We start from the raw sequence: 17459 nt of genomic DNA, 5'->3' as shown, positions 1-17459 counted from the left end.
CAACCTGAGGTTGCTCTCTGGAGCCCACATTGGAAAGAGAAATCAACTCCTGAAAGTTATCTTCTGATCGCCACATGTTCACTGTGGCACGTGTGTGCCTCCCATCACACACACAAGGCAATAATATAATAAACAAGTCTCTAGCATCATAAAATTACTCAGCACATTGACATTTTTACACAAATGAGGAATTGTACATATTTATGCAGTTTTATGATAGTGTCAGGCATTAAAAGAATTGAAGCTTAAAGCCAACATCAAAATTTATCATCAGCTGATAAGCAAACAAAAATGGTAGCAGTGAATCTTTTAAATCATTGAAGCAGCTGATGATTGCTTTAATTGCTTGAGGTTGGGGTGTGTGTGTAACAATATATCTTTGTGGTTATAATTATCTTTTAATTCAGGCAGACTCACTTTGTACATGTAGCTGGCCTCAAATTCCCTATCTAGACCAGGCCGACCTCCACCTCACAGAAACTCTCCTACCTCTGCCTCCCGCCCGGGTCCTTCGACTAAAGTCATGTGCCACTATGCCTGGTGGAGGGTATAATTATTAAACGTGAGATTATACATTATAAACTCAAAACATAAATGTAGGAGTGTGCGCACTTGGAGCCAGTTCAAAGCCACACACCTCCAACTGAGTTGTGTACGGTGTCAGTGGCTACCTTCACCTGCAGAGTTCTTGAGTGCAGCCGAAATAGTCCTTTCCTCTGTGCGATCTTAGAATCGTCTTGGGGTGCAATTCTGGACACAATGCCGATTGCCTGCAGTGCCAGCGATGCAGGCCAGAGATAGGAAAGATGACGGAACAGGCAGGTCTCCGAAGCTCATTGGCTAGCCAGCCTGGCTGAATTGCTCAGCTACAGGTTCAGTGAGAGACCCTGTCTCAAAACCTAAAGGGAGAGAGAGATCAAGGAAAGACACCTGATGTCTACGTCTGGCCGCACATTCATACACATACACGAAGAAGTATACGCGCCACACACACTAAATAAATAAAAGCCAAGAAATGCATAAGCCTAATGGAATGAGAAAACTTCAAGTTATTTTCAAGCTCTAACTTCCTTTGGAGATTTTTTTCTCTTTGACTTTTCCTTTGGGGATTTGAGACAGTGTGTCACTCGGCGTGGACGCCAGGCAGCATGGAACTTTCTGGGTAGGCAGTTTGGCCTTGAATTTTGATCCTCTTCCCTCTGCCTTCTAAATGCTTAGTTACAAGCTTGCACCACCCAGCCCAGCTTTCATTTATTTGTTTGTTTGTTTGTTTATTGTTGGTAGACAGTTTTAATCCAAAGCCACATACATCTGATTTATTCCTCCACACACACACACATGCATTTTTATGCTCTGGGTCTTTCATTGCTAGTTAAAATTATTTATGGGGAGTGAACCCAAACAGTTCTGTCTCCAAATGTTCCGTTTTAGGAATCACATTTGTTCTGATTTAGAAGAAGACAGTTTGGAGTTTCTGCTGTTTAAGAAATTTATTCTGTTGCCCATGATTCCTGGAAGAGGGATGGGTTGGCCATAATGGGTGTGTGTATGAAAGAGGTCGGTGCTATCCCATGCAGTCACAGCTCCGCTTACTGCAGACTGGGGTGTGTGTGTGCTTATTGCAAAGGGATTAATTTTTATTTTTCTCTTGAGGAAAAAAATAATCCCGTGGTGGGTTTCCTTGCTTGTTCACATATGCCATGGGATTGGAATTCTCATGCCACTACCCTTCATTGTTTAGAGTCCAACTAATCATTGGTCTTTTCTGGGGAAGGGTGGCAGGGCAGGGTGAGCATCTGGATATCAGAGCATGCCCAGAAACACTGGTTCCAGAGGCATCTGTGCTATAGCAGGAGCTCCACCCAGACGAGACTTCACGCTGGCTAACTTCACCCACAGTTCTAAAAGTAACCGTGAGATGACTTACACTGTTCCAGGTTTTTTTTTTTTTTTTTTTTTTTTTTTTTTTTTTTTTTTTTTTGGTTTTTTCGAGACAGGGTTTCTCTGTGTAGCTTTGCGCCTTTTCCTGGAACTCACTTGGTAGTCCAGGCTGGCCTCGAACTCACAGAGATCCGCCTGGCTCTGCCTCCCGAGTGCTGGGATTAAAGGCGTGCGCCACCACCGCCCGGCTACACTGTTCCAGTTTTAAACATAAGCCATGGGGAACTTCAATTACATTTTCAATCTGTACAATTTATTTTTCATGAAACATTTTTGTCTATTTTTAAAACCTAAACTGCATAACTCTTCTTAATAATAATATGCTTTTAGAAATGGCTTCCAATACTTACCTTTTCTCATAATGTGGTCTTGTCTTTCTGGCAGCTCCTTGCTCTGCTATGGCTTACCATCACGACAGCAGACGGATATTTGTGGGCCAGGATAACGGGGCTATAATGGTAGGTAGAGTCTCCGATGTATTCAGTATGTCCTTTGTAAGACCACCCCACGTTTACTTATGCTGAACGTGTTGTTTGTCGTGAGCAGTGTCGGATTCATCATCGATGTTAGACTGAAAATGAGTTCAATTTAATTAAATGCTTGTAAACCAATTTCTGTGGATCTCAAAATGCTCTCATGATTGGTATTTTGGTGCTCAGGTCACCCACAAAGCATAGACTTTTTACAGTGGATTCGAGACTGTGAAAGACAGAGCTGAGAAAACAGACCAGCTATTCATTCAGGAACTCATGTGGTTCCAGAGGAAAGCAGTGCACCTTGAACCGCCTTTGGTGGAGGATGGGATATTTAAATTTTCAGTCTGTTACTGACTGGTGTTTTTTATACATTTAATGGTGTGTACATATAGGTTCATTTCCTCGATAGAAATGTAACTCATGCATTATATTGGTCATCATTCTACATGTACATGTTAGTGGTTTGTATTCTCATTAGATCATGTCAGCGTCACCCCTTTCTAATTGCAGAACATTTTCACATCCCCCAAAGAAAACTTGTCTTCATTGACAGTTGCTTCCTAGTGCACCTCCCCCATCTAGATATCTCTTAATCTGCTTTCTGTGAATGGGAAGTTGTCTATCCTACACATTTCGTATGAACAGGATCATGTTCTGTGTGTAGCTTCTTATGTGTGTCTGCCCTGCTACAGTTTGGGTTAATTACTTCATCCCTTTTTATGGAAGACTAATGTCCTCTCAGATAGAGTATTCTCTTAGATAAATTGCACTTTTGTCTATTGATGAGTTGACTGGCATTGGGATTATTTCCATGTGGGGCTGTTGTGAACATTGCTACTAGTAACATTGTGTATACATCTCTGTGTGAATCTACATTTTTCAATTTGTTAGAGATATAGGAATAGAATTTCTGGGTCATATGGTGACTAACATTTCAGGAAATCTTCTGTCCATTTTATGTATTTGTTTGTTTGTTTATTTATAGCCTTGCTTTATAGGCCAAGCGGCCCAAGAACTCACCCCCTTAGTGCCTTTACCTCCAAAGTGCTGATCTTAGAAGCATGCACCACCATCCGGTGCCCTGGGTTTGGGTTGTAGATTCTTGTTTAAAGTTTTGTAAAGCCCAGTTTATCTTTTCTTTTGTTTTTTTTTTTTTTTTTTTTTTTGTAGTTGCTTGTACTTCGGCTGCAATATCTGAGAAACTTTTAATTACCTGGCTCAAGGTCATTTAACCTATTATCACAGGAGCAAACTAATCTGTGGCCATATCACTCTGAGTGTGCCTAATCCTGTCATAGGAGCAGATACGTTACACTTCTCTTTTCTTCTAAGTGTTTGACAGTTTAGCTTTTATTTAGATCTTGGCCCCATTATTAATTTCTGTAGATGGTCTGAGGGATGGTTTCACACTTACCCTTTGGCATGTGGATACCCAAAGTTTTCCCAGTACCATTCATATTTCCTTTTTTAAAAAAATTTTTTAAAATTTATTTTACATACCAACCAGTTTCCCCTCCCTCCTCTCTTCCCATTCTCTCCCCCCACCTCCTTTCTACCCACCTTCCATCCACTCCTCAGAGAGGGTAAGGCCTCCCATGGGAGTTAGCAAAGCATGGCATATCAAGTTGAGTCAGGACTAAGCTCCTCCCCCTGCATCAAGACTGAGCAAGGCATCCCACCACAGGGAATAGGTTCCAAAAAGCCAGCTTGTGCACCAGGGATAGATCCTAGTTCCACTTCTAGGGACCCCACAAACAGATCAAACTATACAACTGTCAGCATGCAGAGGGCCTAGGTGGGTCCCATGCAGCCTCCCTAGCTGTCAGTCCAGAGTCCAGGAGCTCCCAGGAGCCTCGGATCAACTCGTTTGTATTTTCTTTTCCCCTTGTATTTTCTTGGCACCTTTGTCACAGCCAGCTAGCAGAGATTCCAGAAGTGAAAGCTTTGTAAAGACTTGAGGTGACACAGGTCTGTGTTGGAGGAAGGTATCTTGGCTGGGTGGCACTGGATGATAGAGGAAGGACCCAGGCATAACTGAGATGTGGACCAGGGCCAGGTCATGCAAGACCCATGAGTAAAGTTTTGCATTTTATTGTAAATTTAGTGAGAAGCTAGCAAAAGTTTTTTGACAGGCAAATGATATATTGTAATTCATATCCTCCTCCACCTCTTTCAGATAGGATTTCACTACCCTGCCCAGTCTGGCCCTAGAACCTATGTAACCCCCGTTGACCTCAAACCTATGATCTTCCACCTCACCCTTCTAGAGTGGGATTATAGGCATCACCTATATTCTTGTGCCTGGCTATATTCTTAGATGACTAACTCTGTGGAGACTGAAGTGGAGAGTAACAAAAATGGAAAGGAAAGTTAAGTTACTATGGCAACCAGGAATCTTGAGGGTCAAAGATCTTCATTGTTGTTTTAGTTGATTCACCTTTTAATGTAAAGATGCCTTGATTAGTTTACGGGCTGAGAAGAAAGAGCCAAATGGAAGGATGGGCTGCTGCCCTGTCATTCATACAGCCTTGGCAGGTGGCAAGGACCATTCTGCACACAGGGTAGCTGGCAATGATGGGCAAAGCTCTGCCCTTTTCCTTCCAAAGACTTTGTAGGGATATCATGATGATGCACACACTCATGTGAGATAAACCCTCAAGTGTAAGCTGCAAGCTTCTTCTCCGGGTGGCAGTGTGCGCACTCAGGGATTCTTCTTCTCTGGCTTTTGGTTGAAGAAGAGGCTGGAGTTACAGCACATAAAAGCTGTGGCTCCAGCAGGAAGGGATAGTGCAAATCTAATTCAGCAGGAGTCAGCAGTTGACCTCTGGGTTGGCCACCTTGTCTAGAGTGTCGTTTACAGTGCCGATGAACTTTGGTACTCAGCAAAGCCAGATGGAGGATGGGAAGTCTGTATTCCTTTATGTGTGTTTTTCTCACTCTAAATCAGTCTGCAGTTTATGATGTCTGCATTACATAGCACCTTAACAATTTAACACTGATCAGTAGGATTCCTAACTAGTGCATATTCTTTTGACTTTTATTGATTCTTTTCATTATAAAAATGCATGCTTTTTTCTCTCCTAATTATTTGGAAAATACAAGAATATCAAAAGACCCTCTACAATCTCTAAAATTTGTGTTTTAGAGGATATGTTTATGTACACAACATGCATATTTTCCTTATTAAATGGCTGAGCCATCCCCGTGTCCTTCCTGTAAGTCATCAACAGTGTTGACAACGGGTCTTTAACATTTGCTCCTTACACGTGTCGTCTTGAGGGGTTCATTAATTTAATTTTGCAGAGCCAAAGGAGCACAATTAACAAAATGTTGCAGTTAGAGCGAGGCTGACTTGTGGAGAAAGCATCGGACTCAAGCGCTGAGTTAGTGAGCAGCAGTTTCTTTGTAGAATTCCAGCTGATCAATTCCTCCTTAAAGGAAATGATGGCCCAAGGACATGTTACTTGGGAGGAGCGATTCGAATCCCCTCTGTAGCTCACCTTGAGCGCCATGTCTCGTGACAAGCATTTTTTTTACTTTGATTCAAGTTTGGATTCTCTTTCAAGTTGAGCTCCTGTTGTTTGAAGAACTGTAACTGTCTGTTTATTGCGTATGCTTGCTTTTAGGAATTTCACGTTTCTGAAGATTTTAATAAAATGAATTTTATCAAGACCTATCCAGGTAATGACATACACTCTTGCATGTGTACACATTTAGACACACACACATTGAAGGTAGGTTTCCATATTAGCATTTCCATTGTATTGCACCAGTTATATGAGAGAATATTAAGTTATTTATCCTCCTTTCCTGCTTCTTGCACTGACCTTTTTGTATATTGTGTAAGTGTACAAGATTTAATTTCACCATTCTTCTGTTATTGGAAGAAGATGTGCGCTGCTTCCAGTTTTCGATTAACATACAGTACAATATACATGCCTGCGTTTGTGTGTACATGCACATGCCTGTAGGTGTAACTCATAGTTACATGTATAACTGTGTCTGTTCTTGGCTCTAGATGTGACACTGACTCTAGATGTTTAATTTTGATGACTTCTACTTAAGACAAATTCCTATAAGAGGAATAGCCAGGCCATACACTAAAAAGTTACTTAAGTGCTAGAGATCTATTTTTGCAAACTGCTTCCCAAACAAAAATGTCCTTGCAGCTTCATGACCAGTGAGCGAGTGAGGTGCCTGCCCTCTTGCTGGCTCTTCCTAACATTGCCACCTTATTATTTGGTTCCAGTTTGACAGAAGAGTTCACAATTTTAAAATGACTTCAGCTTTATTTAGTGTTGGTCATTTGTCTTCTCTGAATGTCCATTGTGATTTGTGTCTGTATTCCCAGGGAGTTGCAGTGTGTTGTAACTGAGTTAAAAGGTGTGCTTTGGAACACCTATGAAATACACCTTTTAAGAAATTTGTATTTAAGTTTTCAGAGTTCTCTATGGGTTATATACAGCATAATTCTGTAGTGCTTTCTAGAGTTTGCATTTCATTGGTGACCTTTGACATCTAGAAAACTATATGGAAGACTGAATAGAGTTTGCCACATTTTTAATTTCACCGCATGGAAGATTTTAGAAATGGTGGGTGAAGCAGGATAAGCATTAACAGGATTCACCATCCTTTCCTAAAAGAAAATTTTGAAAAACTACAATAGCAAAAAGGATCTAAGCCTCCAAATAAGATAGCTGTTCCTGAGAAAATCAACTGACTGCCATTCTGAGGCCTTTACCATGAGCTGGGATAAGTCTTACTTCAGTTTGACAACCACAGGTTCAGTGGGAAAAGTGTTTGGAGTCAGAGAGAACAAATTTATCTTTTAATTTTAAGATGTATTCTATGAATAAAAACCATGTCCCTCAGTTTTTGTATCTGAAATTGATATGCACCCTGTGTTTGTGGAAATTAGAAATATCATCAAAGCAGAAAAACATGAAACGAAAAACCCATTCAGCCCTACAGCAGTCACTCAGTCACCATCTGGGATTTGGGTTGCTTGATCCTATGGCTGAGAGCTGTGGGAGCACCCTTGAAGTTTCTGGGCTTTCGGGGGGCATGTAATTTTTAGCATGGCCTCCTCGAAATCTGTGTGTATGACAGTCCCACTGACTCTCTGGGCCCCTCAGTTCTTCTGAGCAGCTCACACAGCCGAGAGCAAAGGCAGCGTTTTTCTCTGTCTGCCCTTTGACCTTATTGAGCATTTACTAGATACCTACTGTGTGCAGTCTAGTGCCTCATAAGGCGGAGTCATGCCACTGCCTTGTGTACCCAATCAACCTGAAACATTGCAGAGGTTAAGTGATAGCAAAACTTCCTCCTTTCTCAGCTACTAGTTCAGAGGGCTTTACAGATGTCTTTATAAATAATAATAAAAAATTTAAAAAATAATAAATAAATAAAAATAATAAAAAATATAAAAAATAATAAAACACAGAACTGTTCCATAAAAGACTTCTTTTTAAACTTCACAAAATTGCATTTGTTCTTATATACAATGCTAGTATTATAAAAAGAATCCTATTAATAATGATTTATTTTAAAATGGGTATATCTTCTATTAGATAAGTGCAAAAAGATATTGGCCAGGTGTATTGGTGACTTTTCTGGTTGTTCTGACCAAAGACCTAACAAAAAGCGGAAAAAAGGGTTTAGGTTGTCTTAAAGTTTGGGGGTCCATCGTCTAACATGGCAGGAGAGGCATGAGCCATGATGAACTAATCAGCAGTTAAAAACCACCTTTGCTCTCTTGAGAAAAATCTGCCACTGTCCATATAGATAGCATAATAAGGTCTTCAGAGTAAAAATGAAAATGTTCCTTTGAACACAGTCAGACAGACAGATAATAAAAAAACAACAACCTTGTTTGCTGTTATTGGAATCCTTCTTGAGCATGGCTCTTTAGTGTTTCCTGGCTTCTGACAGCCTTCCATGTGTGGTGGCCCAGGGCTTTGGAGAGAGCCCATGCCAGAGCATGGTGGGGATGGAGAGAAGCAGATTGTCTGGAGTCTACTGGGATCCTGACTACACACTGTGGAAGCTGAGCCTCAGCTCTCGCCCAGGGTGGGAAGGTGTTTCTGGAGACAGCCTCTGTCCTGGAGGGCACTGACCCTCTGTTTGTCTCCTGCAGCCCATCAGAACCGAGTGTCTGCTATCATCTTCAGCTTGCCAGCCGAGTGGGTGATCAGCACAGGACATGACAAGTGTGTGAGCTGGATGTGCACACGCAGTGGGAACATGCTTGGCCGCCACTTTTTTGCATCCTGGGCTTCCTGCTTGCAGTATCCTTCAGAGTGCCCAACCCCTTCTTCCAGCCACCTCACACCTCGCTGTTGAATTTGAAATTGAATTATTAGTTATTCTGAAGGTAGAATGATTCCTGTGGATTTAACCTAGAGTCCAAGAATTTCCATGTCTGCTTTTCTTTTGTATAAAGCATATCTGTTAAAAAATAATGACATAAATATGTTCTCTGTGGGAGATGTATTTTTTTATACAAAGTTGTAGAGCCCTGCTAATGCAAGTCCTACCTTTCATTCCAAAATGAAAAACTTCACCTTAACCCTGGGCTTTATACATGGGCTGCCAGGAGCTTTATACAAAACTTCACTTAATGCTTTTTTTTTTTTTAATGAACGTGAAACGGGCTTTGATTCTTAGAGTACTGTCACGGTGCCTCAGGCTCCCCAGATGCTTGCAATCCCTGCTTTAGCTTTCCAGCCATACAGGATTGGTTTACACACAGCTCACCTCTGCTTCAGGTGACCTCTGCTTGCTGTGTGCACCAGTGACAACATGATGAAGACCATAAGCACAGACATCACCTTAAGACAGTTCATGATAACATGCTGCACCTCTCTCTCTCTCTCTCTCTCTCTCTCTCTCTCTCTCTCTCTCTCTCTCTCTCACACACACACACACACACACACACACACACACACACACGTCAAATTGCTTTTCTTAATTTTTGTTACAAATGAATGCATAACATGAGCTATTTAAAATGAACCTTCGACATATACAGTTATAGTTATACACACACACACACACACACACACACACACACACACACACACACAGAGTTAAGGCTCCAACAACGGAGAAGTGCTCGTATATTGTATCATATATTCTGAGTGAGCTTTCCTGTCGTGGATGAGAGCTGTCACGATGACTTGGCAGAACAAAGTCGCAGCCATGGCCTGGCTTGTGGTTCTCCCGGCCGTGTGTCTGGACTGTTCGTACTCACTCCGTGGACAATGCTGGTTTTCTACAAATGTCCGTGGTTGCAGAGTGAGAGAGGAATGAGTTGTTACTGGTAGTTAATATGCTTTAATCTGACTACCACCACAGATAGCTGATGTCTGGATTATGGAACTACCCTCTATAAGTTAAAGTAAGCCAGGGTCTTCATTTAAAGCTACATTATTTGGGCAAAAAGGAAGATGAGTCCGTGTCCTGTGCTTGGCTGTCAGTATGACATCCTTTTCAGAGACATTTCATAAAATGACATCCTGTTGCATTGTGTGTGTGTGTGTGTGTGTGTGTGTGTGTGTGTGTGTGTGTGTTTGCTGTTCTCACTGTTTAGCAACTTTATTCTTTAATGTTTTGTTACAACTTGATTGTAACTGCCTATCCGTCATCTCCCCCAGCTCTCATGTTTTTTATCGCCGCTTCCTATGCTGTCGCCCTCACTATAGTAACTGTTGGCTGGATGCTATTTCCTTACGAATCTGGCTGCTTTAGTTTCTCTTCCAGGGTGTACCTGTCATTTCCTGCCATTTGCTCAATGCCTTTCACGTCGTGATTGAGGTTTTTGGTCACTCTCCTGGAATACCCGAGTTCCGTGTTAAGCCTTTGTCTATGGCTGGTATTGCTTGCTTCATGGGAGTGTGATGAGTGTGTTACCTGTCCTTGACTGCTTCTCAGATATGATCTGGATACTCAGCACGCCTTCGTTGGCGATTACTCGGGACAGATCACCCTGCTGAAGCTGGAGCAGAGCACCTGTTCAGTTATCACGACCCTCAAAGGACATGAAGGTAGGCTGTGGTCATAAGTTTCTCACCTATGTTAGGCATCCAAAGTTAGTCTTCAGCGCTGTGGTTTTGGGAGTGGTCCCCTCCTTGTGACCAACCAGCTTTCAGTTTGATGGGATGGAAAAGAAGACTGTCAGTCAGATGTCACCTTCAGTTTCACACATCAGAAGTCCTATCTGAATTTCTCAAAGGGATGCTTTATGTGGCTTAACCTTAACTGCTTATTGATTGATTGATGGTTTTTGAAGTGGGTCTAATGCTAACCCTGGCTATCCTGAAACTTAGCATGCAGCTCAGGCTGGCCTCAGCCCACAGTGATCCTCTTCCATTAGCCTCCTAAGTGTGGGGATTATAGTTGTGAGCCACCATGCCCAACAAGCTTTTAAAATCATTGTTTCCATAAGAACTTCCCAGGGGCAGGGTGCAGTACTGGTTTTGAACCCAGGGCCGGTACATGCCAAGCAAGAACTCTACCACTGACCTACATCTCCATCCTTAGACCATTTCTTTTAAACAGATCTTTGGAAGAATTCCCACTACTGTTATTTTTATTTTGTTAGTTTCTAGAGCAGTACAATTAGAGAAACTATGGGCTGGTCAGCCTTATACTTGGTCACCATGCACTGGGTAATGACTTGGGAGAGTGAAGCATTAGACGAAACTCCTTGTTTCTGTGGTGCAGTGTGGTGCGGGGCTCAGTGGAGGAAAGTAAAATTCTGTTGGCTGAACTGGGCAAATGTTTTCTGTGCATGTGAATGATAAGTTAATTTCATTGACTACTGAGCTGAAATGTAATGATTTTGTACAGATGGTTGGATCCCATTTCAGTGTGAGTCACAGACTGGAACTTTGAGGTCTCTAGTTTAGACTAAAGAATTGAAAGTTTGTTGAGAGGATCAATAGTGTGTTTATTTAAGATGGTACTTAGGCTTTCGAGTGCAAGATGTTGGTTGTATCAGACACTGTCCAGCTAAGTTGTTTAGATGAAATAGACTATCCAAGATCAGGGACTCTGGGGGAAAGCTGTTGCAGAGAAGCAAGGCTCCTGGTGAAGCTATATCTTCTGAGGACAGAATGGGCCCTGAGGCTGCTTAGTGACTTTTCTATGTCAGACCATGTTTATCTGTGGTTTAGGCCACTAACTGACATGTGAGGATCATAGGACTCAACAGAATTCATGAAGAAAAAAAAGGGGGGGTCCTGAAGCTCATTTTGCCGAGTGCTTTTTGGTTTGGTTTTCACTTTTATTTTGTTTTGAGAAGGTTTGTGTGGGAAACTGACTCATCTTACTTGCTTGTGAAGGTGACCTCATTAGTTTCTGTATACCTCCAGGAGAATTGTTAGTGTGTGTTCTGTGTCACTGGTTCAGTGCTACTGTTTGTTAATAGCTGTTTCCTAGGCCAGTAGTAACGGTGGAAGACAAATCTCTAGAAACAAAAGATTCCCCCAAGGGCATCCAATTTGATAGGCTAGCTAGTACAAGAGTGTGAAATGTAAGGTTTGGATTTTTTTTTAAGCTGAATTTCTTTGATATATTTATTTCATATACCTGCACCAATTTTTTTTTCTTGAGGCATTAATTTAATTTCCACAGATAAAAGCATCCTAGGGTAAATGTCTATAAAGTCTCATGGGTCTGGAATAACCTAGATCTGCATCTTATATAAAACACCCACAGTAAACTACAGGTGTTTTTCTTGACATATTGGTGGGATTTTTTTTCTCTCAAGAAGTTTTCTGATGTTTCATTTTTAACTACTTTATAAATTATTGGTGTAGAACAAAGAAAAACTTTTTTTCCCCATGAACCATTCAGTTTATTGGGGTTGTTCACAGGAATATGGGTGAGGGGTTGCTTACAGGAACAGGGAAAACTTAAAGGCAGCTGCATCACTGAAAGTCCACCATGGACTCATGACTCATGACAGCTAGAACCTAAAAGGAAGGCTCAGTAAGATTCAGGAAGTAAACAACTCACAAGTCTCAGGAAGTCCCTGAGAGTTAGCAGATGGCACAGAACCCTTTCCCCACTCACCAAGGATATATAAGCAGGAAGGATGGCTAAGAAGAGACTCTGCAACCTTTTGAACTGCCTACAAGGGGAAACTTTTAAACCCTTTGTATTCAAAGCTATGTGGCTCACAGTCAGAAACCCTCATCTTCCAAGTTTGGATAATGGATTTGAAGTGGTTTCTCCATGACTCATGAGAGTTATGGTGGTTTAAATGGCCCTTTGCATGACAAAGGTAGATGTTGTACTCAAAGGCTCAGCTGATAGTTGGGTTTTCCACTGTCGCACATGTGTCCTGATGCTGAGTTCTGTTTGACCCCTCTCTCACATGCCTAGGTAGTATCGCCTGCCTTTGGTGGGACCCCCTTCAACGGTTACTCTTCTCAGGAGCATCGGACAACAGCATCATCATGTGGGACATCGGCGGAAGGAAAGGCCGGACACTTCTCCTTCAGGGCCACCAGTATGTGACCATTTGGGGTTGGGGGTCTGAGGCAGGAGGGGAGGGCACTGGTATTCTGGGCTATCTTCATTTTAACTGCTTCTGTCAATCCTGAGTAAAAAGAAGAAAATGGAGTGTGAGGTGTTCTTCCTCATTAGTCTAAAGAAGTCACCACTCTTTTCTCCCAAGGAATGGCCCTGGTGAAATAACTACTTAAAGCACCATGGGTCGGAGACTGGAGGCGAGAACTTTGACCATGGCAGATTGTGTGTGTTAAAGTGCCGGGCTACTCCCGAGCTGGGGGCATAAGCATTCTATTAAACTGTAAAATACATTTCATTAAAAAGGGACCTGTGCATCAGTAGCTAAGTCACTTAAGCTCTGACATTGTAATACTTAGGGCTTGTCCTACAGCCTGTGAAAAGGAGCACCTCTTTTACTCCTTCACCATGTTTTCCTTTCTTTCTTGTTGCTGGTCAGTAATTACAGTCAAGTTGAAATTTAGCCAGGAAAAAGTTAGGTGCAAAAGTTACCAGGTCAGGAGATTGTTTGCCTGGCATCGAGGTCTGAGAGCCTTCGGGAAGAGGGCAGAGTTCTACCCAGGTGTGCATGTGAGTCACCTGTGGCTGCGTGTGCAGGTGGCTGATCGTGGCCCTGGTGATCTGACTACTTTTCCATATGAACTGCTTGCCAGTAAGAGTTACATTCTGTTTTGTCTTTGAACAAGTAAATACATTGTGTGAACGAGAGATTATGGTGATGGATGGACACAGACGTCTGTAGTTCTTAGCCCTCTCCAACTTGCAGTTTAAACGACAGGTTCAAAAGGAGTAGCGTTTATTTTGCAGAGAATATGATCTGGGTAATGTTAAGGCATACTGGGTAAAGTCTGTCATACAGTCCTTGTCACCACATCAAATAATAAAGTAGCCCCCGGGAACAGAAAGAGGGGAGAGTGCTGTGTTCCAGTGAAGGGCTCTGGGTTTTCCTGTGTTGACGTGTGACTTGTGTACCGTTTGCAGTGACAGGGTGCAGTCCCTCTGCTACCTGCAGCTCACGAGGCAGCTTGTCTCCTGCTCCTCGGACGGCGGGATTGCGGTGTGGAACATGGATGTTAGCCGAGAAGAGGTAAGAAGCAAGAACATGGCAGGCGGGTCAGAGGAGAGCCTTCTCTGGCTTCTCAGTCTGCCACCTTGCAGGTTGGAAGTTGTGTAAACAATCCCGCCTCTCTCACTGCTCCACCTGTGGATTATTGTCTAACAAGTTCTTTCAAATTCTTAACATTAACTTACTTTATTGGTGTGTGTGTGTGTATGTAAGTATGATGTATATGTATCATGTACATATATGTATATATGCATGCATGGGTGCAGGTCTCACATGCATGTGAAGGTGAAGGCCAGAGGTCAAAATTGGGTGTCTTCCCCTCTTACTCTCCATCTTAGTATTGGAGACACCAAGGCTGGTGCTCACTGATTGGACGAGCCTGGCTGGCCAGCAAACCCCAGGGATCCCCTTTTTCCACCTCCCCAGCACTGGGATGACAGGCATAGACCACCCTGCCTGGCTTTTTGTGTAAGTGTCTGGGGTCTGAACTCACAGGCAGCACCCTGCTGACTCAGCCGCCTCTCCAGCCCTCTCTGGTGTGCCGTAACCGGCACCGGGTGAGACTTTCTGGCATTGGTGAGCAATGCAAACAGATGGGCAGCATGTAGGTTGAATGTCAGCTTGGACTCTTTGCAACCAGCAGCCTTCTAGCTCGTCCAGGGATCCGGACCCACGCAGGCCTTCTGAAGCATTCACGTGGCTCCGTAGCATTTCAGTTTGGAAACCCTGAGAAGGATGTCGCAGGACATAGCTAGGGAGTGTCATGGAGAAACTGTACCTCTGTTCTCTGCTTCTATTTTGTCCTGCGCTCTCTTCCACTAGGTCTATGCTGATAACAGATTTCTTTTTAGGCAACTTGATTTTTAAATTTCATTGAGCCACTAAGTAGGTGTGAGACCTTGTTTAGGTAAGTGTTTTAATCTCTGGGTGTCTGTTTTCTCCTCTCCAAAGTGAAATCGTTTCCTGAGATGATGTCTAAGGCCTCCTCCCTTTCTTTAGCATCTGTAACTGTCTGCTCATTCTCCCTGCCATACTTTTATTTTAAGACACACTGCAGGGACTGTGCTTGACCTTGTCATCGTGTGCTTCTTCAGTTAATCACCCCATGCAAATTTCTGAAAATAGATTCTGGTGGAGGGAAATGTCCGTCCGTAGGCTTTTTATAGCTGTCATCAGATGGTTTCCAGGCAGGATTTCCTGCTCATCTCTGCTAGGACCAGGGCGGTCCTTCTTTGCTCAGTGCTATCTGTGGCTTGTGATGTTGATGGCAAAAGCAGATTCCAAAGAAGGACGATGGATGTTAAAGACTGTTCCACTTGAGAAGCATTCACTAAGCTCTTACAGAATGGCCACACAGCCTGTCAACTTAGGGGAAACACATGGTAGATGTTGTTTGGGTGTTGCATGGTTTTTAAATTGTATGTCCGTGTGTGTGTGTGTGTGTGTGTGTGTGTGTGTGTGTGTGTGTGTGTGTGCGCGCGCGCGCGCGCACTTCTGCCCTGCACTCTCCGCTTTGCTTTATCCCTTTGAGACAGATCTCTCACTGAACCTGGAGGTCATGGTTTTTGTCTAGGCTGACTGACCAGCAAGTCCCAGCCATCCTGTCTCTTTGTTGACCACCCCCGCCCCGCTGGAGTTACAGATGTGTAACTCTGTGTAGCGTTTATGAGAATTCTGGGGTTCTGAATTCAGGTCCTCACGCTTGTACAGCAAGGCTCTTACCCAGCAGGCCATCTCCTGAGTCCTAGTGAATTTTTTTTGATACCGCATTGTAACAGGTATTGTCTTACGTGATGTCACACGTGTTCCCAATACTGTCCTGTAGGTCATTGTGCAGTTCAGGGTGCTCTGTGTGCCATTGCAGTGGGGGCCGCGCCAATCCAGAGTCCCCTGTAAGCTTCTTTGCATGGCTCTGCTTTGTGTGGGTCTCACTGAATAGACCTTAGTTTTTAGTATGCCCCGTACGTACTAATCAGAGGCTTCAGTCTACAGGAAGCAGTAGTGACAGACTCGTTTTCAGCTTCTCACCCACAAGAAACATGCGGCTAAGTTGAAGAAAACAGATTGCCCCATGACTGATAATATGTGGTGCCTAACACAGAGGCGTGCTAATTGCTAGGTTTCCTGGCAGCCTTGTGTGGCAAGCCAAACAGGAAACTCTGGTTGCATGACTGCCATTTAACTTCTGGTTTTGCACACTCTAAAAATCTTTTGGTAAGGCTTGGAGTGGTGTACCGTACAACATACTTAGCGCCAGCTCCATATCGCTGCGTGATAATGCTTTCCCTGCACGGTCTATTAAGACTCTGCTCCGTGTTCCTCAGCCGCTACTGTGTGCACCAAGAACAGCTGGTGTGCTGTTGTGTCTCCCAGGTTCTCGATCCATTGTTTCCCAGTCTTATCCTGAGAGAACAGAGATGTGAGAGGGAGGGTGTGTTTCCTGTATCCCCAGGGACGACTGTTGGGATTCTCTCACGGGTTTAACCACTCCGATTTCAACACCTTTGTTTTCCTTTATACATTCCTTCAGAAAATGCAGCCTGAAAGTGGGAGCAGCACCCTTCCTTCAAATGACATAATGTGAACTGCAATTGTACATGTGGGAAAAGAAAATTATAGGCCTGTCTGTCAAGGTGCTTCCTGTGTGGCAGAGATGACTTCCTGTTAGTCATCTCTGGAAGAGAGGGGAAAGCAAATGATATCAAAAGAGGCATTATTTTTGGTAGCCACTAAGTTTTTCTAGCTAAGGAAATGCAGTGCAAAGGTGAGCAGCCAGCCTGCTGTCTGTGAGGTCTGACCCTGTCAGGGATCTGGACAGTGTCCAGGTCTTCCTTAGCCAGGATCCAGAGGGAAAAGCATGGTTCTCCAGTCCACACCGCTCACCTGGAGTATCTCTGGAAGTTAGTCACCTGTCCATACTGACAGGACTGTTCCTAGCCCCTGATGGCTATTAGCTCTCCGTGGCTATCAGCCCCTCCTCCCAGAACAGAGCACATTTGTTTCCCTGCCAGATTATAATCGGGGCTGTTCCTCTTTGGAAGTGAGTGTATGAAGTATGAATGGACAAGTAACTAGTTATGGAGAATGTTTAAGCAGGCAGACTTCAGGATGTGTAATACTCTACGTATCAATACAGTATCAGTGAGTTAGCAGTGGCCATAATAAAGTGGGATTATCCTTGCATTCTCTTTGTTCAGATTAGACAGGTGGAACAGGATGTAGAAAGGAGATAGAAAGTCATAGTGCTTAGCTGATATCCTCTTTTTTGAGCTGAGGATGTTGCTGAATGGTAGAGCATTTGCCTAGTGTGGGTGCCTAGACCCCGGCTCCCCACCACTCTCTTTATGCTCTTTCTTAAGCCAACGTCTCGTGTAACCCACCAGCCTGGGAGTCTGTGTAGCCTGAGCATGACCTTGACCTCCGGGTCTCCCTCGGCTTCA

General features: G+C 43.4%; 1 protein-coding gene across 1 annotated transcript in view; it reads left to right on the top strand.

Annotated features, from left to right (window-relative positions):
- The window catches only part of Wdfy1 (WD repeat and FYVE domain containing 1), a 50047-nt gene that overhangs the window by 24284 nt on the left and 8304 nt on the right, over positions 1-17459 (top strand). The window contains exons 3-8 of the mRNA XM_052749991.1: positions 2326-2399; positions 6044-6098; positions 8554-8704; positions 10350-10462; positions 12807-12933; positions 13935-14040. Of these exons, the coding sequence (XP_052605951.1) occupies positions 2326-2399; positions 6044-6098; positions 8554-8704; positions 10350-10462; positions 12807-12933; positions 13935-14040 (626 nt within the window). The remainder of the gene's footprint in view (positions 1-2325; positions 2400-6043; positions 6099-8553; positions 8705-10349; positions 10463-12806; positions 12934-13934; positions 14041-17459) is intronic.

Source organism: Peromyscus californicus, unplaced genomic scaffold, assembly GCF_007827085.1.
Source record: "Peromyscus californicus insignis strain IS unplaced genomic scaffold, ASM782708v3 Scaffold_21__1_contigs__length_65335640, whole genome shotgun sequence".
NCBI lineage: Eukaryota > Metazoa > Chordata > Mammalia > Rodentia > Cricetidae > Peromyscus > Peromyscus californicus.
This window is presented reverse-complemented; position numbering and strand designations above follow the sequence as displayed.